At 48.5% G+C, this 24425-nt stretch overlaps 1 protein-coding gene across 2 annotated transcripts; it reads left to right on the forward strand.

Moving 5' to 3' along the window:
- Window positions 1–106: 106 nt before the first annotated feature.
- Window positions 107–24116, forward strand: DEF6 (DEF6 guanine nucleotide exchange factor). Of its 2 annotated transcripts, none has more exons than XM_004043866.3 (11): window positions 107–264; window positions 12020–12160; window positions 12809–12994; window positions 14654–14890; window positions 14978–15124; window positions 20254–20362; window positions 20536–20834; window positions 21887–22053; window positions 22182–22380; window positions 23247–23337; window positions 23532–24116. In XM_004043866.3, exons 1-11 carry the CDS (start codon window positions 169–171, stop codon window positions 23753–23755), a joined length of 1896 nt encoding a protein of 631 aa, XP_004043914.1. In that variant the 5' UTR covers window positions 107–168; the 3' UTR covers window positions 23756–24116. The 2 variants fall into 2 exon arrangements, with proteins under 2 accessions (XP_004043914.1, XP_055246216.1); XM_055390241.1 differs by having other exon boundaries at window positions 113–264; window positions 12920–12994.
- The last annotated feature ends 309 nt before the right edge of the window (window positions 24117–24425 follow it).

The raw sequence follows: 24425 nt of genomic DNA on the forward strand, positions 1-24425 counted from the left end.
TGCCAGAGCAACAGGCAGGGTTCTTGACAGCACAGAGCCTCACGCAATGCGCAGGCAGGTGGTGCTCTCGCTCCACCACGGCACCTCTGCGGTCTCTGCAGCCGTTTGCATTTCCTGAAACCGGATCTTAGTGTCAGAGCCGCCCCCAGCCGGGCGGGCGCCTCAGCCATGGCCCTGCGCAAGGAACTGCTCAAGTCCATCTGGTACGCCTTTACCGCGCTGGACGTGGAGAAGAGTGGCAAAGTCTCCAAGTCCCAGCTCAAGGTGAGGGGCACCCGGGACCCGGGGGAGGACGGCAGATGCACCACACTAGCCCCTGCCGCCTGGGAGCCAGGTGTGGACACTGTGCCACTCCAGGGGCACCCAGCCATCCAGCGTCCCGGGCCTGGGGTCGGGGGGCTGGTCCTGGGTAACTGGGCCAACGTAGCCTGGTAGATGCCGCTGCCCACCCTCCAGAGACCTAGTGAAGTGTGTGCAGAAACCTTGCACAGAACTGGGCCCCAAAACTGGAGGCCAGGAGGTTCTGAGGGCCATTATGGGGTTCTGAGGGCCAGGAGCCAGGCCACATTCCAGACTCTGTGTGATGAGCACACACACCTCCACAGAGTCATGCTTGGGCACGCAGTGTGCTCTTTCTTGCTGCTTCCTCCTGACTTTCAAGAGAAACTGTTAGCCAGTGCTTGGCAGTCATTTCCTCTGGAGCTGAGAGAGGCATAAAGGGGCTGCCCCCAGTCCCAAACCTGTCTGGCCTAACTCTGCCCCCCAGGTGGGACAGAGCTGCGGAGTGGGTGAGGACTGAGGACCCTATTATACTGCTACGCAGCTCACCCCCCTATCCACCACACATATCAGATTGGGAAACTTACCTTAGGCCTTGAGACCTCAGGTAGGGAAGGGGGAGAATCTAAGCCCAGGAAAATCCCAATCAATGATTGTCCTGAAGTCAATCATCTGGCCTAGATAATTTCTGGGAGGCCAAGGAGTTTTTCTCTCTCTTCCTCTAGTCCTCCAGTAGTGCTGCCTTCCCTACCCTAGTTAGTGGGGAGGAAGCAAGGCCCTCAGCCACTAGAATCACCGAACACTGGGGGAAAGGAGCAAGGTAGGCCTCAGCTCTCTGGGACCTGCCATAGGGGTGCCTTCATTCACTCTGCAAGTACTTGAGTGCCCCTCGTGAGGCTCTGTGCCTGGCATGTGGCTAGGCACTAAACTCCTGGTGTCTCCCTGCCCCATCCTCCAGAGGAGACGTGTGGTCTCAAGGAAACCTCCATTCTTAATGACCGAGGTAGAGGGTGCTGGATACCTGAGAGATGAATGGGACAGAATAGTTATTGTGCCCCACCACTGTTCCAACCCCCTACTTTACTGAACTTGGATGCGAGGAACTTGAATATCCCAAACTGGTCCTATGTTAAATTCCTTACCTGGGTTTGTGAGCATCTAATAGATGATTTCACTCCCCCAGGAAGGAGAGCCCACTACTATCTTTTGTCACCTAGGGAGAACCTCCTAACAGGCAGATTCTTCCTTACATCCTATTTAAATCTCTTGTATTGCAGATCATGTCATTTGGTTGGGTCCTCAGTATAAATGGAAAAAAGTCGATCATCCAAAATCCATTTCTGCAAACTCTGTGTCCCACCCCTACCTCCCACCCTGTCCCTTTAATATCTTGCCAGACAACACCAGCCGCCATGGCTTTTTGCTTCCAGGGTAACATTTTCCACTTCTGTATTACCTGTGGCCGCTGAGACCTCTCCAGGCTCTCTCTGCCCTTCACATGGAAAGTACAGCCTTTAAGTGGCTCCCCTTTTCCTGGTGCCATCAGCCAGTAAAGCCTCCTAGCTTGAGCCTCTGTCTTGCCCTCTAAAAGGGCCAGTACCCACTCCCTCACCCCCACAGGTTGCGTATTTCTAGGGAAATACTCCATGGAGAGCTTGCATGCTTGAACTGTCCACTGTCTGTACCTCATCACAGCTCATATTGAACCTACTGCCAGCAACATCTCTGGTCACACAGGATCAATGATAGAGTTCCCTCCTACTTGACAGAAAACTTGTTCACTCTGGAAACCTGGGCTAACAGTGGGAGTCTTAGGGGCCAAGTGGGGGTGGGGCGGAAATGGCAGGGCTCCTTTCAAGCCCATAATAGTGAATATTGGAAGAGGAGGAAGTAGTGATAGTGTCGGGGGGCGGGGATTCCAGCAAAGCAAAGGAGTAATAGAGAAGTGGTCAAAAGGCAAAGGAGGAAGCAGATGAGAGAGTTATACAAGCAGGGCCCACCTCTCCCCTGAAAAGACTTGGGGATGAGGGAAAAGACCTTGGAGTCAATCTGGTTTTTTGTTGTTGTTTTAGAGATGAGATCTTGTTCTATCACTCATGCTGGAGTGCAGTGGTGCAGTCATAGCTCACGACAGCCTCAAACTCCTGGGTTCAAGCGATCTTCCTACTTCAGCCTCCTGAGTAGCTGGGACTACAGGCACGTGCCACCACGCCTGGCTAATTTTTTTATTTTTTATTTTTTAGAGCCTGAGTCTCATTATATTGCCCCGGCTGGTTTCAGACTTCTGGCCTCAAGTGATCCTCTGGCTTCTGCCTCCTGAGTAGCTGGAATTATAGTCTTGAGCCACCTCACTGGGCTGGTTACTAAAACCATCCCTAGCGTTAGGGTCGTGGGTTGGAACCTGGCAAGAGACCTGCACTAGCCCAGGGCAAGATGTGTCGGTGCGTGACATTTGCCACTTCTCCCCTAATGTGTTGGTAGAGGGGCTCCCAGTGGCTGTCCTGGGCAAACCCATGATGAGGCCAGAGGGTAGGAGCAAGAACAGCACGTCCTCTGAGAAAAGCCCAAGGAGTAGGGTTGTTTCTCCTGGAAAACAGAAGGCTTGAGGGAAAAACCAGATACTTCTTTCTCTCTTTGAATTCTTGTAGAAAGTACAATGGCTTCGTCCAGTTGGGTTGAGAACAGAGAAAGTAAACCAATAGGAATGGCACTCCTGCCCAGGATGGATTTAGGTTGAACACAAAACTTCCCAGGAGTTGAGGGCTGTGAGTTCTTGCAAGGTTCCCAGAACCGCCTCTAAAAACCTTTGGAAGGTAGCCATCCTGACAGAGGGCTATAGAGAGGGGAGCCCTTGGGAATGATGTGTGTCCTACTGAACACACCCTCTTACCCAGGGGAGCAGTTTTGATTTTAGAACTAGTGGAGGATCAGCTGATAATTTGGCCTCCTTCCCCACTGACTATGAGGCAGTGGGGTGAAGGGGTATGTAGATGGAGCAGTGTGTCTCTGGTTTGATGAGGATCTTTAGGAGGCACCAGGCCTACCACTTCCTCCTTGACTGGCAGGAGCTGGGGGAAGGGAGGGAGGGTAGACAGGGGCCTTCCAGTCTCCTGCACCTCCAGCTGATATTCAGGGCAGTCCTGGAGCCCAGAGTGAGACTCCTGCCCACTGAGAATCAATGAGCTTCAGGTTTTGCCTCCTCTGGAGAGGGACAACCACCTTCTCCTTAGTGGAGGAAAAGTTAAGAACAGCTCCAGTCCAAAAACCTGCTGGCTGGCTAGGATCATCAGCTTTGTCCTGACCCCTGTGTGCTACTGGTCTCCCCAGGCTAGGATTTGTGGGTAGGGAGGGGAGGATGATTTAATGATGTGCAGAGCACTTGACTCAGAACCACACAGGGTTGGATCTGTACTGCTCCCCATCTGGGTGACTTTAAGCAAGTCACTGTCCACCTTCAGTTTCTCATCTATAAACCAGGGGGTTGATCACCAAGCTGTCCAGCCAGCCTGCAAAACTAAAGAATAAATTCTGTACCTCAAGTAGGTAAAATTGGTCTGTGATGCAGCCTCTCCTTTCCCTTAACGGGGCCTCTGTCTCCTTTGATGCCCACACCCAACCCCTACAGCCCCTTCTTGCTCTCAGCAGGTGACACAGCTAATCCAAAGATTCCCGCCTTTTAAAATTTCCAGTGTTCCTCCATGATAGTAGTTATGCTTTTCTAGTAACCCACTAGAATACATTTGGTAACTCTTAAAAGGAGCTGTGTCTTTTTTTTTTTTTTTTTTAAGACAGAGTCTTGGTCTGTCTCCCAGGTTGGAGTATAGTGGCGCAATCTCAGCTCACTGCAACCTCCACCTCCCAGGTTCAAGTGATTCTCCTGCCTCAGCCTCCCAAGTAGCTGGAATCACAGGTGCCCACCATCACGCCCAGCTAATTTTTGTATTTTTAGTAGAGCCGGGGTTTCGCCATGTTGGCCAGGCTGGTCTTGAACTCCTGACCTCAGGTGATCCACCTGCCTTGGCCTCCCAAAGTGCTGGGATTACAGGCGTGAGCTACCGCACCTGGCTGGATCTGTGTCTTTTAAAAGGATCACTTGGAACCTAGATTCATTTAAAGACCTTGCTGGGCAAGGTGGCTCACACCTGTAATCCCAGCACTTTGGGAGGCCATGGCAAGAGAATCACTTGAGTCCAGGAGTTTGAGACCAGCCCTGGCAGCATAGCAAGACCCCAACTCTACAAAAAATGAAAAAAAATTAGGCATGATGGCGCATGCCTATAGTTCCTGCTACTCTGGAGGCTGAGGTGGAAGGATCGCTTGAGCCCAAGAGGTCAAGGCTTCAGTGAGCCATGGTTACACCACCGCATTCCAGCCTGGGCAATAGAGTGAGATTCTTTCTTAAAAAAAAAAAAAAAAAAAAAAAAAAAGTCAATTTAGGAGAGGATTCTTTCTGAAATCATTGCTGGGTGCTTTTATGGATTCCCAAACCCTGGGGATCCTGAAGGCTGGAAACTACAGAATCAGTTCTTGCTGACTGTTGCCAGCATGGACCTGACACCCACACTTGAGTTTTTAGGATACCCAATCCCCACACTTGAGTAGAGGATCCCCCAAGTCCTGAGAGGAGAACTACTCCCCTACATGCCTCCAGAGGAAAGAGTGAATAGATGAAGCATCTCAAAGGTCAGTGACTGCCAACTCAGAGGCCAGGGGCTCCCTGGGTTTGTGGAGACTGTGGGAGTCCTCTCTGAGGAAACCCGAATGGCAACTTGTGAAAAATATACCTGGACCCCACCCCTGGAAACTCTGAGTCAGTAGGTCTGGGCTGGGCGGGCATGTTTAAGTTTCACCAGTTCCCTGGGTGATTGTGGTGCTCAGCCAGGGCCAGTGCACTGTAGAGATCAAGAGTAGGGCTTTGGAGTCAGACCTTGGGCAAGACGCTTCCTCTCTCTGAGCCTTGATTTCCTCATCTCTAAAATGAGGATAATGAGAGTGCCCTGATCCAGGGCTGAGGACTGATGGAGATCTGCAAGTGAGCTCCTGCTCACAACTCCTCTGTCACTGCCATTTCCTTTGCAGCATGACCCCTCCCCTAGTCACACCCTCTCTCCACCCCCAACCCCTACCGCACCCAGGCACAGGAAGCTGACAGTCTGAGGTCGGCCCAGCTCTCTGGAGAGAGGCCCTGAGTGTCTGGGCATTTAATTCTTCCTTGTCCTACTATCTGACAGCTCGCGGGGGTCAAAGTCTCTGCCCTGGGTTCTTCAGAATCCAATGGCAAAAGTGCAGGTGAGGTGCAGGTCTTAGGGACAGTACAGGACGACAGAACTAAGCTCAAATAACTGTGCTGTTATGTGGCAGGTTCTGTCCTGGGTCGGGGAGGGTATTCATAGGTCCTCTCCTAAGACTCCCTTTTCAGAGAGATGAAAACTGAAGCCCAGTAAGGTTAATATGCTCACTGGGATTTAGTCAATCTCTGTCTGGCTTTTGTATTTTGTCTGCTTCTTCCCATGAAGTGTTTAAGTTCATTCAAGAGATACTTATTGAGCATCCATTAGGTGCCAGGCCCCGTGATACCACAGTGAAAGAAACGCAAATGTTTCTACCCTTGTGGTGCTGACATTCTAGTCAGAGGAGGCAGATAATAAACTAAATGAAATGTACAATATGATGAACGATGATACATGACATGGAAGAAAATAAAGCAGAAATGGGTAGGGATCATGGAGGTCAGGCAGGATTGGGTTACAGGTTTAAATAAGGTGATCAGGCCAGGCAGGGTAGCTCACACCTGTAATCTCAGCACTTTGGGAGGCTGAGGCGGGTGGATCGCTTCGGCCCAGGAATTCAAGACCAACCTGGGCAACATAGTGAAAGCACGTCCCTACAAAAGATAGAAAAATCAGGCCCAGCACGGTGGCTCTTGCCTGTAATCCCAGCACTTTGGGAGGCCGAGGCAGGTGGATCACCTAAGTCAGGAGTTCGAGACCAGCCTGGCCAACATGTTGAAACCCCATCTCTACTAAAAATACAAAAATTAGCTGGATGTTGGTGGCAGGCACCTGTAATCCCAGCTACTCAGGAGGCTGAGGCAGGAGAATCGCTTGAACCCGGGAGGCAGAGGTTACAGGGAACTGAGATCACACCATTGCACTCCAGCCTGGGCACAAGAGCAAAACTCCATTGCAAAAAAAAGAAAACACACACACACACATACACACAAAAATTAGCCGGGTGTGATGGCGCACGCCTACAGTTCCAGCTACTCAGGAGGCTGATGTGGGAAGATCACCTGAGCCCAGGGCGGTCGAGGCTGCAGTGAGCTGTGATTGTGCCACTACACTTCAGCCTGGGCAACAGAGCGAGACCCAGTCTCAAAAAATAAGGTGATCAGAGGATATTCCACCTGGTCAGGGAATATATATTCCCTGAGAAGGTGACATCTAAGTAAAAACGAGGAGGAAAGGGTTTGAGCCATGCAGTGACCTGGAGAGAAATATTCCAGGCTGCAGGAACAGTAAGTGCAAAGGCCCTTGGGCAAGAATATGCCTGACCTGCTGGAGGAACATTAAGGAGGCAGAATGGCTGGAGGCAAGTAAACAAGAGGGATGAGGTCAGAGAAGGTGCAGCAGGCCAGGTCACATGGGGCCTGGAGGCCTGTGGAAGGACTCGAACTTTTACTCTGAAAATTATGGGAAACCATTGGAGCATTTGAGTTAGACTTTAGGAGTCAGTCAGAAACATTCAGTGAATGGGGGACATTATACTATCTTTGGAGTCAAGGTTGAGATTAGAGTCATTGCTGCCCTCAAGGAATGTAGAACATCCAGAAATGCTCACACAAACAGTGAACAGCAAAAGAATATTATTATAGAGCAACTTAATAGGGCAAATTAATAACTGGGTTAATGGCACCCTTTTTCATCCCTATTGTTTTAAATTTTATCCTAAAGACAATATATTCTCCTGGTTTAAAAAAAGAAAACACACAGAAGAATATAATGTTAATGAAGAAATTCGGGGCTGCGCTGTGGTAGCTCATACTTGTAATCCCAACGCTTTAGGAGGCCGAGGCAGGAGGATCTCTTGAGCCCAGGAGGGCTCTTCCTGCCTCGGCCTCCTAAAGCATTGGGATTACAGGTATGAGCCACCATGGCCTGGGCAATATAATGGGAACTCATCTCTATGAAAGAAAAGAAATTTTTTTTTTTTTTTTTTTCCAGACAGGGTCTGGATCTGTCGCTCAGGCTGGAGTTCAGTGGCACGATCTCAGCTCACTGCAGCCTTGACTTCCTGGGCTCAAGCAATTCTCCCACCTCAGCCTCCTGAGTAGCTGGGACTACAGGAGTGTGCCGCCACACCCGGCTAATTTTGGTATTACAAAAAAATTTTTTAACTTAGCTGAGCATGGTGACACATGCCTGTAGTCCCAATTACTCGGGAGGTTGAAGTGGGAGGATCACTTGAGCCTGGGAGGCGGAAGCTGCGGTGAGCAGAAATCGTGACACTGCACCCCAGCTTAGGCAACAGAGCGAGACCCCGTCTCTAAATAAATAAACAAAAATAAAAATGAATTTATTATAAAATTAAAACATGTTAGTGGTAATTTTTTTTTTGTGGGGGTGTGTGTGTGTATGTGTGTGTGTGACAGAGTCTCACTCTGCCACCCAGGCTGGAGTGCAGTGGCACTATCTTTCCTGGCTCACCGCATCCTCCACCTCCCAGGTTCAAGCAATTCTCCTGCCTCAGCCTCCCTGTAACTGGGATTACAGCCGCCTGCCATCACACCCAGCTAATTTTTGTATTTTTAGTAGAGATGAGGTTTCGCCATGCTGGCCAGGCTGGTCTTGAACTCCTGACCTCAAGTGATCCGCCCACCTGGGCCTCCCAAAGTGCTGGGATTACAGGTGTGAGCCACTGCGCCTGGCCAAATTTGTTTTTTTGTTTTTGTTTTTGTTTTTGTTTTAATTTTTAGGTGGAGTTTCACTCTCGTTGCCCAGGCTGGGGTGCAATGGCACAATCTCGGCTCACTGCAACCTCTGCCTCCTGGGTTCAAGTGATTCTCCTGCCTCAGCCTCCCAGGTAGCTGGGATTATAGGCGCCTGCCACAATGCCTGGCTAATTTTTTGTATTTTTAGTAGAGACAGGGTTTCAACATGTTGGTCAGGTGGGTCTCGAACTCCTGACCTCAGGTGATCCACCTGCCTCAGCCTCCCAAAGTGCTGGGATTACAGGCGTGAGCCCCTGCACCCGGCCCAAAAAAATTTTGAAGTAAAGAAGAATATAATGTTGGCCAGGCGCGGTGGCTCATGCCTGTAACCCCAGCACTTTGGGAGGCCGAGGCGGGCGGAACACCTGAGGTCAGGAGTTTGAGACCAGCCTGGTCAACATGGCAAAACCCCGTCTCTACTAAAAATACAAAAATTAGCCAGGCATGGTGGCGGGCGCCTGTAATCTCAGCTCTTCGGGAAGCCGAGGAAGGAGAATCACCTGAACCCGAGAGGCGGAGGTTGCGGTGAGCCGAGATCACGCCATTGCACTCCAGCCTGGGCAACAAGAGTGAAATTCTGTCTTAAAAAAAAAAAAAAAGATGAAAGTTTCTCACCTCACTCTGGAGAGGTGATCACTGTTAACAGTTTGCGAGTCTTCTAGATTCTTTCTGTATACAAATAAACAGGTTGAACCATATGAAATTTCTGACACTTGATTGTTTTGACCTACTGAAATACTAGTTTCGTATAATTCGACCTAATCTTTGCACGTGTATTTGACAAACATTTCATTCTGTAGCTTGCTTTTTTTACATGCCAGTGTAGTATGCGTATCTTTCAATGTCTGTTCATATAAACATAACAAAGATCACCCACAACTTTTATTAAGCAGTGCACTATGCACCAGGTACTCTTCACTCAAAACAGCCTTTGGAGCAGACCCTATCATTATCCTCACAGAGGAGGAGACTAAGGTGTTGGAGAATTAAACATTTGCCCATGAGCACACAAGTGGGAAAAGTGAAATCTTTCCAGCTACATACAGTGGTTCCTGACATGGTATACCTGTTTCCTACTGGAAGAGCCTCAGTTTGTCTCCAGTTTTTCATATTACAAACAATGCTTAATGAGCATTCTTGTAATGTATCTCTCCCATGAGTGTCTGTAGGTTGGATGATTAGAAATGCTGGGGTGGCCGGGCGCAGTGGCTCACGCCCTGTAATCCCAGCATTTTGGGAGGTCGAGGCGGGCAGATCTCCTGAGGTCAGGAGTTTGAGACCAGCCTGGCCAACATAGCGAAATTCCATCTCTACTAAAAATACAAAAATTAGCCGAGCATAGTGGCACGCGTCAGTAATCCCAGCTACTCAGGAGGCTGAGGCAGGAGAATCACATGAACCTGGGAGGCGGAGGTTGCAGTGAGCCAACACCGCGCCACTGCGCTCTAGCCTGGGCAGCAGATTGAGACTGCATCTCAAAAAAAGATAAGGACACGGGTAGTTTGAAAAGAGGCCAAGAGACAGCAGATGAGAATATATAAAACTTGAACACTTGTCACTTCAGAAGTGGTCAGTGGATGTTGGCATTATTCTCTTGAGGTGGTCACCCTGGGTTTTAAGTGCTAGGCATTGAGCCAGTGGCACCCCTTAGAGTGGGGATTGGTATTCTATGACCACAGATGTGTTAGGCAAGACTTTCCTGGAATTAGTGATAAAACCAAACTCAAATGGCTTAAGGGAGAGGGGATTTATTGGCTCACATAACCAAAAACTCCAGGGATAGCTGCCCAGAGGGAAATGAGGGAAAAAAAGGAAATACTCCCTTCCTGGGATCTCCCACTTCCCAGTTTGCCAAGGAAAACTGAGCCCCAGGAGGACACTGAGGCAAAGTCTCAATACTTTCTCCCCCTTCTCTCTGAAAAGAGAATAAAATGAAGGCTTGGCACACACACCATCTCCGAGACAGTGCTAGCTCCTGCCTCCTAGGAACTGATTCCAAGGTGAACTGCTGGTGGTGGAAGAAGCCCTTCAATATAGCATGTATTGATTGCACTTGATGTACAAAAGAGGACATAGATGCTGAGGGACATAAAGATGAACAGAGACCTTGTCTCCAGAGTTCACAATCCAACGGAGGAGGGAGACTTGACATCAATATTCTAGTAGGAAGGCAACCTGTGAACCAGGCACATTTAGTTTCAACCTCAGCTCTGCCATTTACTCTTAAAATTTCCAAACCTCTGTGTCTTCACCTGAAAAACAGGCTTAATAATATTTGTGTATATAGGTGATTGTGAAGACTAGAAATGGGGTATAAAAAGCGCTTTGACTCGGTGTAGTGGCTCATGCCTGAAATCCCAGCACTTTGGAAGGTCCAGGTGTGAGGATCACTTGAGGCCAGCAGTTCAAGACCAGCCTGGGCAACATATGCAGACCTCTGTCTCTACCAAAAAAAAAAAAAAGTTTTGGCCGGGCATGGTGCCTCAGGCCTGTAATCCCAGCACTTTGGGAGGCTGAGGTGGGCGGATCGCCTGAGGACAGGAGTTCGAGACCAGCCTGGCCAACATGGTGAAACCGTGTCTCTACTAAAAATACAAAAATTAGCTGAATGTGATGGTGGGTGCCTGTAATCCCAGCTACTTAGGATGCTGAGGCAGGGGAATCGCTTGAACCCAGGAGGTGGAGGTTGTAGTGAGCTGAGATCATGCCACTGCACTCCAACCTGGGTGACAGAGTAAGACTCCGTCTCGAAATAAAATAAAATAAAATAAAATAAAATAAAATAAAATAAAATAAAATAAAATAAAATAAAATAAAATAAAATAACAGTTTTAATTAAATAAACCACCTCCTACAGTGACCAGCATATGGTAAGTGTGCAATAGTAACTAGTGACTTTTTAATCATCTACACTGCTTGTGACAAATGCTATAATAGAATTACCCCAAGGAGATTTTATTTTCACCAGATTTCAGATTTCAACCCCTTTATTCTAATATCATGGATTTGTTCAACAAACCCACATTTCCCCTGCACACCATTATGACCACTATCCCTTCTAAGCCTTGCCCTCTCCATGTCATGGACCATTTTTCATGACCCTTCTTTGAGCCCTCTCCTCTCCCAGAGCAGACACGCTTAGGTGATAGGCACACTGCAGCCAGGACACTGAGTCTTTGATGGAAACCATGATAAATTGGCAGCTTCTGCCCTGGGGTGGCAGCTTCTGCCCTCGGGTGGCAGACTAAGTCCCTGCAAACCCTGCAAACTGTCCAGCATTGTGGGAAGCACTTGGGCTTTGGAATCTGATGGAGATGGATTTGAACTCCAAGCTCTTGTTCAGTGTGGGTCTTTTGGCAAGTTACTGAATCCCTTGAGCCTCAGTCTCCCTGTCTGTAGAAAGAGGACACCAATACCTAATGAAGTGGCTAAGAGTATAACTGCATGGGTTTGAATTCCAGTTCTGCCAGCTGTGACCTTGGGTGAGAAATATCTCAGGGCTGCAGGAGTTTTCATCTGTAAAATGGGTATATGAGTAGTTGTTATGGTGGTTAAGCAAATGATATGTAAAGTACTTTAGCTCAGTGCTTGGCACATAGTATATAAGTTTTAGTTATTACTGAACTGAACAGTGTGTGTAGAGAACTCAGCCAGGATGGGGTGAGGACAAGCAGAGAGGTGGGGAGCAGTCCTCTGGCCCAGTTTTGGTTGGGGTGCAGAAAGACACACTGCCACTCTACTCTATCCCAGGTGCTGTCCCACAACCTGTACACGGTCCTGCACATCCCCCATGACCCCGTGGCCCTGGAGGAACACTTCCGAGATGATGATGACGGCCCTGTGTCCAGCCAGGGATACATGCCCTACCTCAACAAGTACATCCTGGACAAGGTGGGGCCCAGCTTGTAGGGAGCATCTGTAACCTCTCCCCACTTTTCCAGCCTGGCCAGCAGCCTAATACCTTGCTACTCCAACTCTTTGCCCCTGCCATGAACTCCTACTTCTGCCTGCTCTGTCCGTGCCTGCTGTCCCATCACGTCCCTCACATCCCAGCCACCTGCCCCCTTCCTGTCCCCCTCAATTCACCTTCAATGTCCCTCATCTCTAATGAGATGGGCCCCACCCCACCCATAACCTTCCACCGAATCCCTGCCCGGCCCTCCTCCAGCTTCCAGGGTTCTCCACCCTTCCCAGACTGTCCCCCTGAACTCCCCCTCCAACTCCTCCAATCTGTCACTGTGTTTCCAGGTTCTTGGCTCTTAGCTTCCTGCTGGGTTTCTCCTTCTTTGTCCTCTGGGCTGAAAGACTAGAGTTAATCTGTTGTCAGGGGGCCTGGGTGGGTGTGGGTGTGTTGTGGAGGGTGGAGTGGTTGGAACCAGCTAGTTACCTGGTAATCAGCTCAGGGATCCCTTGAGTTAGGGCCCTGGACTTGGCCAGGTGGGGAGCAGGGGCATAGATGAACCCAAGAAACCCAGCTGGAGCCTAGTGTCGTGGTAGAGCTGAGATATGCAGTCAGCTGATTTGCAGCCCTGGTGGCAGGTGGAGGAGGGGGCTTTTGTTAAAGAGCACTTTGATGAGCTGTGCTGGACGCTGACGGCCAAGAAGAACTATCGGGCAGATAGCAACGGGAACAGTATGCTCTCCAATCAGGATGCCTTCCGCCTCTGGTGCCTCTTCAACTTCCTGTCTGAGGACAAGTACCCTCTGATCATGGTTCCTGATGAGGTGAGGGTGATGGCAGCCCCAGGGACTGAATCACTTGGGACCAGACCTAAGCAAAACCATGAATGAGACCAAACCACCTTTGGTGCCTTCCCATATCCCCTTTCTTTCTTCACCATCTTCCCATGCTGGTATCTGTCCTCACCCAGCTGTCTCCAGATGCCTAGAACTGCCTGTGTCAGAGTAATTTTGCCTTCTTCCGGGAAAACTGAAATTACACTTTCATGAGGGTTCTGCTGGTCCTCACTGTAGGAAAATGATCTGCAAATTCTGTTTACACAGAGGTCTAAATGCCAGATACATTACTGAGCATTACTGGCAATCTAGGAAGGGTGCTTTTTTTTCCTTTACCTTTTGCCACTTCTTCCAGGACAGGAAGGATGCTTTACAAGGCAAGGGGAGACCTTTCTGAGACAGGAGGTTACTCTGGTTCCAGATTTTCCCTTTCTGCCTTTCTTCTGGAAAGCCAGGACAAACTCAGCTAAGAGACCCAGGGATAGGGCATCCTGGGAGAAAAGGCCGGGAATCTGGTCCCTACCTCCTTACTCCTGGGTGAAGCCAGGGAAGGCATTTTCCCATCCACCTGTACCCTCCCTCTTATCCTCACTTCCCTCCCCTGCCCATTTGGCCTTGTGACCCTTTAGTCCTCTTGGTGGCTGTGGAGATGCCAGGGTGACTTTAGGTCTTTAGAGTGGGGTTTACAGGAGAGGGGGCCTCTGTACTTACAAGAAGCCCTAGCATGTCAAGCTCCACTCACATTTGTCCTGGCTTCTGTTTGTGGGAAGGGTGATGAAGGGAACCACCCGAGCCCTGAACCAGTGCCCTCTACTAAACACCCAAACAAGACCCAGGATCCCCCAGAAAGTCCTAAACAGAGTGTCCCAAAAAGCTGCTGGGGCAGGTGAGGGACATGTGTCCATCTGCACATACACTTGGCTGGCTGCCCTTGTTAGACCCCTGCCAGTCAGGGCAAGGTGGCCTCTCAGAGGCCAGGAGGTTGTTTGCTTCTGTGATCAACATACAGAGTTAACAACTGCAGCAGGATGTACCCCAGCCACCACTTCCGGTTCCTCTGTAACAGGTTTCCTGTCCCTGCCCAGCTTACCTCTACTCCCCACTCCCCAACGCCTACCCCTACCCCAAATCCCCTTCCCCTCCCACAAGGGAAAGATCCCCAGGGTTGGGGATTGGGGCTTGGAATGAGGACCTGAATGGGATTCAGGACATCAGAATCGGGTTCTGGCTGCCCCCAGTTTGCTGTGTGACTTAGAGCCAGTCACTTCCCCCTTTGGGCTTTTTTTTGGTCATCTGCAAAATGAGTGATTGGATGAGAGGGCCTTTGCACTCCCTTGACACTTTCTGTGATTTATTGCCTCTTTCTGGACCCCAGATCTCAGGTCCCCTTCACCTTGCCCTTAAGACAGGAAGGAGTGGGACTGGAGGTTGTGGAGGGGGAGAGAAAACCTGAGTTGGGGTTGGGGCTCCAGGATCCTCTCCCAGGTCTTTTCCCTGGCTCCATAGCATTCGGTCCTCTGGCCCCCTCAACGCTCTGTCCCCTGTTTCCCTCTGCCCAGGCTCTGGGAGCCAGATAGAGCACTCCCTGGTGTTGGTGCTGGCAACACCGCCTGCTGCAGCTACCAGGCCTTCCTTCTCCTGCTCCAGGTGGAATACCTGCTGAAAAAGGTACTCAGCAGCATGAGCTTGGAGGTGAGCTTGGGTGAGCTGGAGGAGCTTCTGGCCCAGGAGGCCCAGGTGGCCCAGACCACCGGGGGGCTCAGCGTCTGGCAGTTCCTGGAGCTCTTCAATTCGGGCCGCTGCCTGCGGGGCGTGGGCCGGGACACCCTCAGCATGGCCATCCACGAGGTCTACCAGGAGCTCATCCAAGATGTCCTGAAGCAGGTCAGGCAAGCTGGGAACTAGGGGAAGCACACAAGGTGCAGGGCGAAGGGGGGCCTGGGAAGCCTCTGACGTAACTCCGGCTGGCAGGGCTACCTGTGGAAGCGAGGGCACCTGAGAAGGAACTGGGCCGAACGCTGGTTCCAGCTGCAGCCCAGCTGCCTCTGCTACTTTGGGAGTGAAGAGTGCAAAGAGAAAAGGGGCATTATCCCGCTGGATGCACACTGCTGCGTGGAGGTGAGGGGCAGGATGGGGGTGGAGGACACCTCAGGGCCCAGAGTGTCCTCAGGGGCATGAGAAGACAAGGGGGTCAGGAGAGGGGCAAATGGAGAAAAGCCACAGTGACACAAATTCCTGCTTAGATTAGTGTGACCCAAATATATCTGGATGCCTCAAGGCCATTCTCATCCACGTCAGCACTTAAAACTAAAACTGCAACTCAAGCACCAAAGTAATTGGTGAATAATATGGAATTTGCTCAAGATTTCAGAGGAAGTGGCTTATATCTATACTACACAGCAAATCTTTCTAAAAATCCCTTTTAAAGGTTTTTCTTCTTCACCCATATTCCATTCCCTTTAGCAACTCTATACTTCCCTATTCTCCCTCCACACCCCTCTCCTCTGTCTTCCCCTTCTGTTTCCTCCCTTGTGTTCATTACTATTTTAGAGGCTTAAAACACAAGCGTCTTTACTATTTTAAATAATATGTATATATGTGTGTGTAACATGAAACTTCCCATTTTAACTATTTTAAGCGTACAATTCAGTGGCATTAAATACATTCATGAAATTAAAAAATTCTTTTGATATATAACAGATGTACATATTTTCAGGGTACATGTGATAATTTAATACATTCATATATTTTATAAAAATTAAATCATGTCATTAGGTATCCTTTACCTTAAATATTTCTTTTTGCTAGAAACATTCAAATTATTCTCTTCTATTTTGAAATATACAATAGATTATTGTAAACTGTAGCCACCCTACTGATCTATTGAATCCTAGGTCTTATTTTTCCTGTCAAACTGTATGTTTATACCCATTCATCAACCTCTCTTTATCCTCCCCCCACACTTCCTGGCCTCTGGTACCACTAATATACTCTCTATCTTCATGTGATCCGCTTTTTTAGCTCCCACATATAAGTGAGAACATGCGATAGTTGTTTTTCTGTGCTTGGCTTATTCACTTAACAAAATGACCTATGGTGCCATCTATGTTGTTGCAAATGACAAGATTTCATTCTTTTTATGGCTGAATAATATTATATATATCACATTTTCTTAATCTATTTATCCACTTCTGGGCACTTAGGTTGATTTCATATTTTGGCCATTATGAATATCTCTGCAGTAAACATGGGAAGGCAGATATCTCTTCAATATATTGGTTTACTTTCTTTTAGATATATACCCAGCAGTGGAACTTCTAGATCATATGATAGTTCTATTTTTAGTTTTTTGAGGAACCTTCATACAGTTTTCCATAGTGGCTGTACTAATTTATATTCCCACTAACAGTTTATCAGGGTTCCCCTTTGTCCACGTCTTCTCCAGCATCTTTTTACAGAAAAGATATTCTTGGCCAGGCGCAGTGGCTCATGCCTGTAATCCCAGCACTTTGGGAGGCCGAGGCTGGTGGATCACCTGAGGTTGGGAGTTTGAGACCAGCCTGGCCAACATGGTGAGACCCCATCTCTACTAAAAATACAAAAATCAGCCGGGCATGGTGGTGGGCGCCTGTAATCCCAGCTACTCAGGAGGCTGAGGCAGGAGAATCGCTTGAACCTGGAGATGGAGGTTGCAGTGAGTCAAGATTGCACCATTGCACTTCAGCCTGGGTGACAGGAGTGAAACTCTATCTCAAAAAAAAAAAAAAAAAAAAAAAGATGTTCTCTTTTTTTTTTGTAAAAAGCCATTTTAACTGGGGTGAAATGATATCTCATTTAATTTTGATTTGCTTTTCTCTGATGATTAGTGACATTGAGCATTTTTTCATATCTCTGTTGACCATTTGTATGTCTTCTTTTGAGAAATATCTATTCAGATCTTTTGCCCATTTTTAAACTGGATTATTTGGTTTTTTGTTACAGAGTTGTTTGTGCTCCTTAAATATTCTGGTTATTAATCCCTCGTCAGATTGATAGTTTGCAAACATTTTCTCCTATTCTGTGGGTTGTCTCTTCACTTTGTTAATTGTTTCCATGGCTGTCCTGAAGCTTTTTAGCTTGACATAATCCCATTTTTCTATTTTTGGTTTGGTTGCCTGTGCTTTTGAGGTCTTCCACAAAAAATCTCTTTGCCCAGACCAATGTCCTGGAATATTTCTCCAATGTTTTCTTCTAGTAGTTTCATAGTTTCAGGTCTTACATTTAAATATTTAATCCATTTTTATTTGTTTTTTTATATGGTGAGAGATAGGGGTCTAGTTTCATTCATCTGCATGTGGTTATTTAGTTTTCCCAGAACCATTTATTGAAAGGACTGTTCTTTCCCCATTGTGTGTTCTTGGCGCCTTTGTCAAAAATGAGTTCTCTGTAAATGCATGGATTTATATCTAGGTTATCTATTCGGTTCCATTGGTCTTTGTGTCTCTTTTTATTCCAGTGCTATGCTGATTTGGTTACTATAGCTTTGTACTACATTTTGTTTTTTTGTTTTATTTTAGAGACAGGGTCTTTCTCTGGTGTCCAGGCTGGAGTGCAGTGGTATGATCATAGGTCACTGCAGCCTCAGTCTCCTTGGGCTCATGGGATCCTCCTGCTTCAGCCTCCTGAATAGCTGGGGCTATAGGTGTGTACCACCATGGCCAGTTTGTAGTGTATTTTGAAGTCAGGAAATGTGATGCCTCCAGCTTCGTTCTTTTTACTCAGGCTTACTTTGGCTATTTGAGGTCTTTTGTAGTTCCGTATAAATTTTAGGATTTTTTTTTTCTATATCTATGAAGAATGCCTTTGCTATTTAGACAGAGATTGCACCAAATCTATAAATTGCTTTGGGTAATATTGTTATTTTAACAATATTAATTCTTCCAATACATGAGCATGGGATATCTCTCCATTTTTTTGCATCCTCTTCAATTTATTTCATCAGTTTTATAGTTTTTCTTGTATAGATCTTTCACTTTGGTTACATCGATTCTTAGGTATTTTACATTCTTTGTAGCTGTTGGAAATGGGATTGCACTCAACTTCTTTTTCAGATTGTTTGCTGTTAGCGTATACAAATGCTACTGGGTTTTGTATGTTGAATTATCCTGCAACTTTACTGAATTCATTCATCAACTCTAACGGTTTTTTGTTGGAGTCCCTTTTTTTTTTTTTTTTTTTTTTTTGAGGAGAAGGAGTCTTGCTTTTATCACCCAGGCTGGAGTGCAATGGCACGATCTCAGCTCACTGCAACCTCCGCCTCCCGAGTTCAAGTGATTCTCCTGCCTCAGCCTCCCGAGTTAGCTGGGATTACAGGCACCTGCCACCACACCTGGCTAATTTTTTTTTTTTTTTTGTATTTTTAGTAGAGACAGCATTTCACCGTGTTGGCCAGGCTGGTCTCAAACTCCTGACCTCAGATGATCTGCCCACCTCGGCCTCCCAAAGTGCTGGGATTACAGGTATAAGCCACTGTGCCCGGCCTTTTTTTTTTTTTTTAAGAGAGAGACAGGATCTCACTGTATTGCCCAGGCTGGTGTCGAACTCCTGGCCTCAAGCAATCCAACCACCTCAGCTTCCCAAAGTGTTAGGATTACAAGTGTAAGCCACCACTACCCATGGAGTCTTTAGATTTTTCTAAGTAGAAGACCATGCCATCTGCAAACAAGGCTAATCTGACTTCTTCATTTCCAGTTTGGATGCCCTTCATTTCCTTCTCTTGCCTAATTGCTCTGGCCAGAACTCCCAATATTACATGGAATAAAAGTGGTAAAAGTGGGCATCCTTGTCTTGTTCCAGATCTTAGAGGAAAGGCTTTCAATTTTTCTCCATTTATTACAATGTTAGCTGTGAGTTTGTCATAGATAGCATTTATTATTTTAAGGTATGTTCCTTCTATACCCAATATTTTAGGGCTTTTATAACACGATGTTGAATTTTTTTAGAAAGCTTTTTCAGGGTCTATTGAAATGATCATATATGGTTTTTGCTCTTGGTTCTGTTACTATGATGTGTCATGCATATTGATTTGTGCATGTTGAACCATCCTTGCATCCCTGGGATGAATCCCATCTGATCATGGTGAAAGATCTATACTCACAGTATTGTACAGCCATCACCACTATCTATTTCCAAAACTTTTTCATCACACCAAACAGAAACTCTGTACCTACCAAGCAATAACTCCTCATACTCCCTGACCCCAGCGCCTAGTATCCTCTATTCTGCTTTCTGTCTCCATGAATTTGCCTTTTCTAGGTATCTTACATAAATAGAATCATAAAATATTTGTCCCTTTGTGTCTGGTTTCTTTCACTTAGAAATGTTTTCAGGCTTCATCTATGTTGTCAAATATATCAGAATTTCATTCCTTTTTAAGGCTGGATAATATCCCTAACAGTGTGTGAGGATCCCAGTTTCTCCATTTCCTTACCAACAGTTGTTGTTTTTCCTTTTAAAAAATTATCATAGCCATCCTAGGATCTGTCTAATTTTGTCACATAAGGTGTTGCTGTGGAAAGGAGCACGGATCTACGCAGAAGTCCAAGCCTCATCACTAACAGACTAACAGTGTGAGGTGGACAATCCTGGAGCTCTTAGTGCCTCAGTTTCTTTCTCTGTAAAGTGGAGCTAATAATGCCTGCCTGGCAAAGCTGTATAGGTGGAGTGAAGATAATGATGCACATAAAATACTAGTACAGACTCTAGAATGTGGTAGCTATTATTTTCCACAGAATGTAAACTTAATGGAGGCAGAGATTTGGTCTGTTAGGCACACCTTAGTATCCCAACCCCTGGAGCAGTGAGTGGCACTCAGTAGGCACTCCAAAAACATCTGCAGAATGAATGAATGAACTCTTAATAAGCAGGGCTATGTGGAAGTGAGTTGTCATGGATAGTGAGGACCCTGTTACTGGCAGTGTTCAAGCGTGATCTGCATAAACACTGAGTGGCGATTATGTACTGGGCCCCGTGGAATAATAGCAAGATGGAAACGCACCCACCTAGCCTTCAAAGAGCAAAGGCTACAGAGTTGTGGGGACTTAAGTCCCCCATAACTTATGATGCAAGCCATGCAGGCTCCTGGCCAGAGTGGGGTCCCCAGGGAAGATAGCCAGGAGGGCTAGGGGCTTGAGCTGGAGCACCCTTGGGGCAGGTGGGGCCCTGACCCAGTGAGGCCAGCCTGGCTGCGGCCACCTACCCTGTGCCAGGTGCTGCCAGACCGCGACGGAAAGCGCTGCATGTTCTGTGTGAAGACAGCCACCCGCACGTATGAGATGAGCGCCTCAGACACGCGCCAGCGCCAGGAGTGGACAGCTGGTGAGTGCTCGCTAGGTGGCTTGGGTCTGGGTGGTCCTTAGGCGCCTCATCTGTGAAAAGGGGGTGATAATACTTTGTCCAGCGGGAGGTTGGAGAGTGGACTCGGGAAACTCCTAAGGCCCCTTTCGGGCCGTGTGCGAGGATCCTACTGACCCACTCCCGCTCTTCGGCAGCCATCCAGATGGCGATCCGGCTGCAGGCCGAGGGGAAGACGTCCCTGCACAAGGACCTGAAGCAGAAACGGCGCGAGCAGCGGGAGCAGCGGGAGCGGCGCCGGGCGGCCAAGGAAGAGGAGCTGCTGCGGCTGCAGCAGCTGCAGGAGGAGAAGGAGCGGAAGCTGCAGGAGCTGGAGCTGCTGCAGGAGGCGCAGCGGCAGGCCGAGCGGCTGCTGCAGGAGGAGGAAGAACGGCGCCGCAGCCAGCACCGCGAGCTGCAGCAGGCGCTCGAGGGCCAACTGCGCGAGGCGGAGCAGGTGGGGTTAGCTCCCGGCGCCGGGGACTGGACCGGTGGGCTGGGAGGCTGGCCAGGGGCGGAGCGCCGGGGGCGGGGCCTGGGCAGAGGGCGGAGCTCCTGGGTTGAGGGGCTTGCACTGGGGTGGAGCTTGAAATGAGGGATTGTTGGGACAGAGTCCGCGGGTTTGAAAAAGAGATTTGGGATGGGGCTTCCGCCAGGGACAGAACCTGGGGCTAGGAAAGGGGTGGGGGGCAAGGTCTGAGCCCGTGGATGGATGGGACCTGGTTCGGAGACCTTGGCTGTGGGTTGGGGCTTGGGCAGAAGGAGCCGTTGAAGACCGTGTGATTGGGGATTAGATTGGACCAAGTTTGGACTAGACTTGAACTAAGTTTACAGTGAAACCAGTTTGAGAGGCAAGCGGGACGCGTATGGAGGCGGACTAGGTGTGCAGAGGCAATTAGATTTAGGATTTAAGAAACCTGGATCTGGAGTCAGAAACACGTAGATTCAATCCTAGCTCTGCTTCTTACGAGCCCCGTGATCCCAGGCAAGCTCATTTTACTGAGCCTTATCAGTAAAATGCTAATGCTAATAGAACTTTGCTCACAGAGGTACGGTGAGGATTAAATGAGGAAACACTTGTAGTGTCCTGTAACTTTTTGTTGTAATAATTGTAGTTATAGTCACATCCTTCCTAGCATCAGCCATGATTATAACATATTATTATATATTATAATAATTATTAAGTTAGTGCTAGGAAGGAGATGACCATATTTTTATATCTTATTTAATTATATAATGTTGTTTAATTACATGTTATATAATTATGATTAAGGTTGGTACTAGGAAGGGAATAACTTGAGCCCGTTTCCCCCACGTGGCATCTGTTCACCGACCATTATCTGTTCCAGTCAGGCTCTCAGAAAGGGGTCAGATCAGGAAACCCCAACATGAAGGAGTTCCCCAGACCCTCACCCCTAGGCAGCTTAGCAACATGCCCACCCCCTCCTCCTCCGCCCCCACGTGCCCCTTTTGACCTGGCTCTTGGTCCACCACCTCCCCCCTCCACAGGCGCGGGCCTCCATGCAGGCTGAGATGGAGCTGAAGGAGGAGGAGGCTGCCCGGCAGCGGCAGCGCATCAAGGAGCTGGAGGAGATGCAGCAGCGGTTGCAGGAGGCCCTGCAACTAGAGGTGAAAGCTCGGCGAGATGAGGAATCTGTGCGACTCGCTCAGACCAGGTAGGCCTGAGGAACCTCTTCTGGTTCTCTCACCACCCCTCCTGGAACACACCCCAGTTTTCCTGCTTGCTGTGCACCTGCAAGGTGCCTTGGCACTAGAGACTACACAGTACACACTCACCCGGCAGACTGCTGGAAGAGGAGGAAGAGAAGCTGAAGCAGTTGATGCAGCTGAAGGAGGAGCAGGAGCGCTACATCGAACGGGCGCAGCAGGAGAAGGAAGAGCTGCAGCAGGAGATGGCACAGCAGAGCCGCTCCCTGCAGCAGGCCCAGCAGCAGCTGGAGGAGGTGCGGCAGAACCGGCAGAGGGCTGACGAGGATGTGGAGGTGAGGCCTGGGGTGGGATGGGGTGGAGGCTGGCAGGGTGAGCTCATTAGGGCACAGGCTCTGGAGCCAGGCTGCCTTCCCTCAAACCCTGGCCCTAGCAGCTGCTGGCTGTGTGACTTTGGACAAATGCCCAAACTTCTTGGAGTTAGTCTCTCACCTGGGAAACTGGTAATAGCGTTGTTATGAAGATTAAATGAGATGATACATGATACTTAGTACGTAGTAAGTGCTGAAGAAACATTTGCTGCTATCTTTGTTCACATCATTATTAATCTGGGGAAAAATTTTTCCTTCTACCCTTCCAAGCCCCTGTCTTGCTATCCTTGTACTTTGGCTCTACTCCTTGGAGCCTGAATCTCCATAAATTCAAACACAGAAATATGGAACATAGAAAGGGAAAGTTCCTCCATGATCCCCCCCACCTCACAACCACTGCTAATGGCTCCATGAAATGTTGAACAGAGGTTCTTGGATTAGGTCCTGGAAAGGTGGTGTAGTGCAGTGGCTTAGAGCTCAAGTGTATCCCTGGGCAAGTCACTTAACCTCTTTTGAACTTTTTTGTTGTTAACTTCTGCTCTGGAAGTTAAATAAGATAATAAATATGCTTAGCACATCTTAGCTGCTCAATAAACGGAAACTATTATTATGGTTACATTTTATCTTTTGGAAGTCCATGAGTCCCATGAAATTGGAGGCAAACTCTATTCATGTATGTATTAATAACTCTGTGAGCATATATGGTTTTTCTCTGGGGAGATGATCAGTAGTCTTGGTCAGATTTTAAGCAGCCTGCAAACCTGAAAAGATCAAGACTCCATGCCATGGATGATGGTTCTGATCACTCCCCACTGGCCCTGTCCCCACAGGCTGCCCAGAGAAAACTGCGCCAGGCCAGCACCAACGTGAAACACTGGAATGTCCAGATGAACCGGCTGATGCATCCAATTGAGCCTGGAGGTGAGAAGGAATAGACTCTGGAGCCTTCCCTGGAGCTGGGAGGGAGAAAGGTCTCCCTGGGAGACCTCCAGATCTCCCAGGGCCAGCAAAAGCAGGACTGGCAGTCAGGAGGCTCCCCTCTCCTCTGAGGCAAGGCCCCTCGCCTCTCACCTTTGCATGCCTTTCTCCTTACTTGCCTGCCTTCTCTCTGCCAGATAAGCGTCCGGTCACCAGCAGCTCCTTCTCAGGCTTCCAGCCCCCTCTGCTTGCCCGCCGTGACTCCTCCCTAAAGCGCCTGACCCGCTGGGGATCCCAGGGCAACAGGACCCCCTCGCCCAACAGCAATGAGCAGCAGAAGTCCCTCAATGGTGGGGATGAGGCTCCTGCCCCGGCTTCCACCCCTCAGGAAGATAAACTGGATCCAGCACCAGAAAATTAGCCTCTCCTAGCCCCTTGTTCTTCCCAATGTCATATCCACCAGGACCTGGCCACAGCTGGCCTGTGGGTGATCCCAGCTCTTACTAGGAGAGGGAGCTGAGGTCCTGGTGCCAGGGGCCCAGGCCCTCCAACCATAAACAGTCCAGGATGGAACCTGGTTCACCCGTCATACCAGCTCCAAGCCCCAGACCATGGGAGCTGTCTGGGATGTTGATCCTTGAGAACTTGGCCCTGTGCTTTAGACCCAAGGACCCGATCCCTGGGCTAGGAAAGAGTGAACAAGCAAGCCGGGGCTACCTGCCCCCAGGTGGCCACCAAGTTGTGGAAGCACATTTCTCAATAAAAACTGCTCTTAGAATGAATTATTGGCTCAGGTCTGTCCATCTCTCCTGCCATTTCCTCGCTTCCTCCCTCAAGCCCAGTTATAGGTTCCAAAGAGCAGTAAAAGTATAATAAAGTGGTTAAGAAAGACCCTGCAGCTAGACTGCCTGGGTTCTGAACCTGGCTTTGCTACTTACTAACTGATTGACTTTGGTCAATTTTCTTTATATCTCTGTGTTTCAGTTCCCACGTTGGTAAAATAGAGATAATGACTGTACTTACCATATAGGGTTATATGAGGATTAAGTGGCACACGAGCAAGCACCATTATTAGAATCAGCCAAAAGTGT

The sequence above is a fragment of the Gorilla gorilla genome, chromosome 5 (assembly GCF_029281585.2).
Source record: "Gorilla gorilla gorilla isolate KB3781 chromosome 5, NHGRI_mGorGor1-v2.1_pri, whole genome shotgun sequence".
Lineage (NCBI taxonomy): Eukaryota > Metazoa > Chordata > Mammalia > Primates > Hominidae > Gorilla > Gorilla gorilla.

Excerpts from the sequence above, each read along its gene's own strand:
- DEF6 (XM_004043866.3), top strand. The coding sequence starts at position 169 with ATGGCCCTGCGCAAGGAACTGCTCAAGTCCATCTGGTACGCCTTTACC. Across the intron at positions 15,125-20,253 it reads ATGCACACTGCTGCGTGGAG|GTGCTGCCAGACCGCGACGG; the intron begins GTGAGGGGCAGG and ends ACCCTGTGCCAG. Across the intron at positions 20,835-21,886 it reads AACTGCGCGAGGCGGAGCAG|GCGCGGGCCTCCATGCAGGC; the intron begins GTGGGGTTAGCT and ends CCCCCTCCACAG.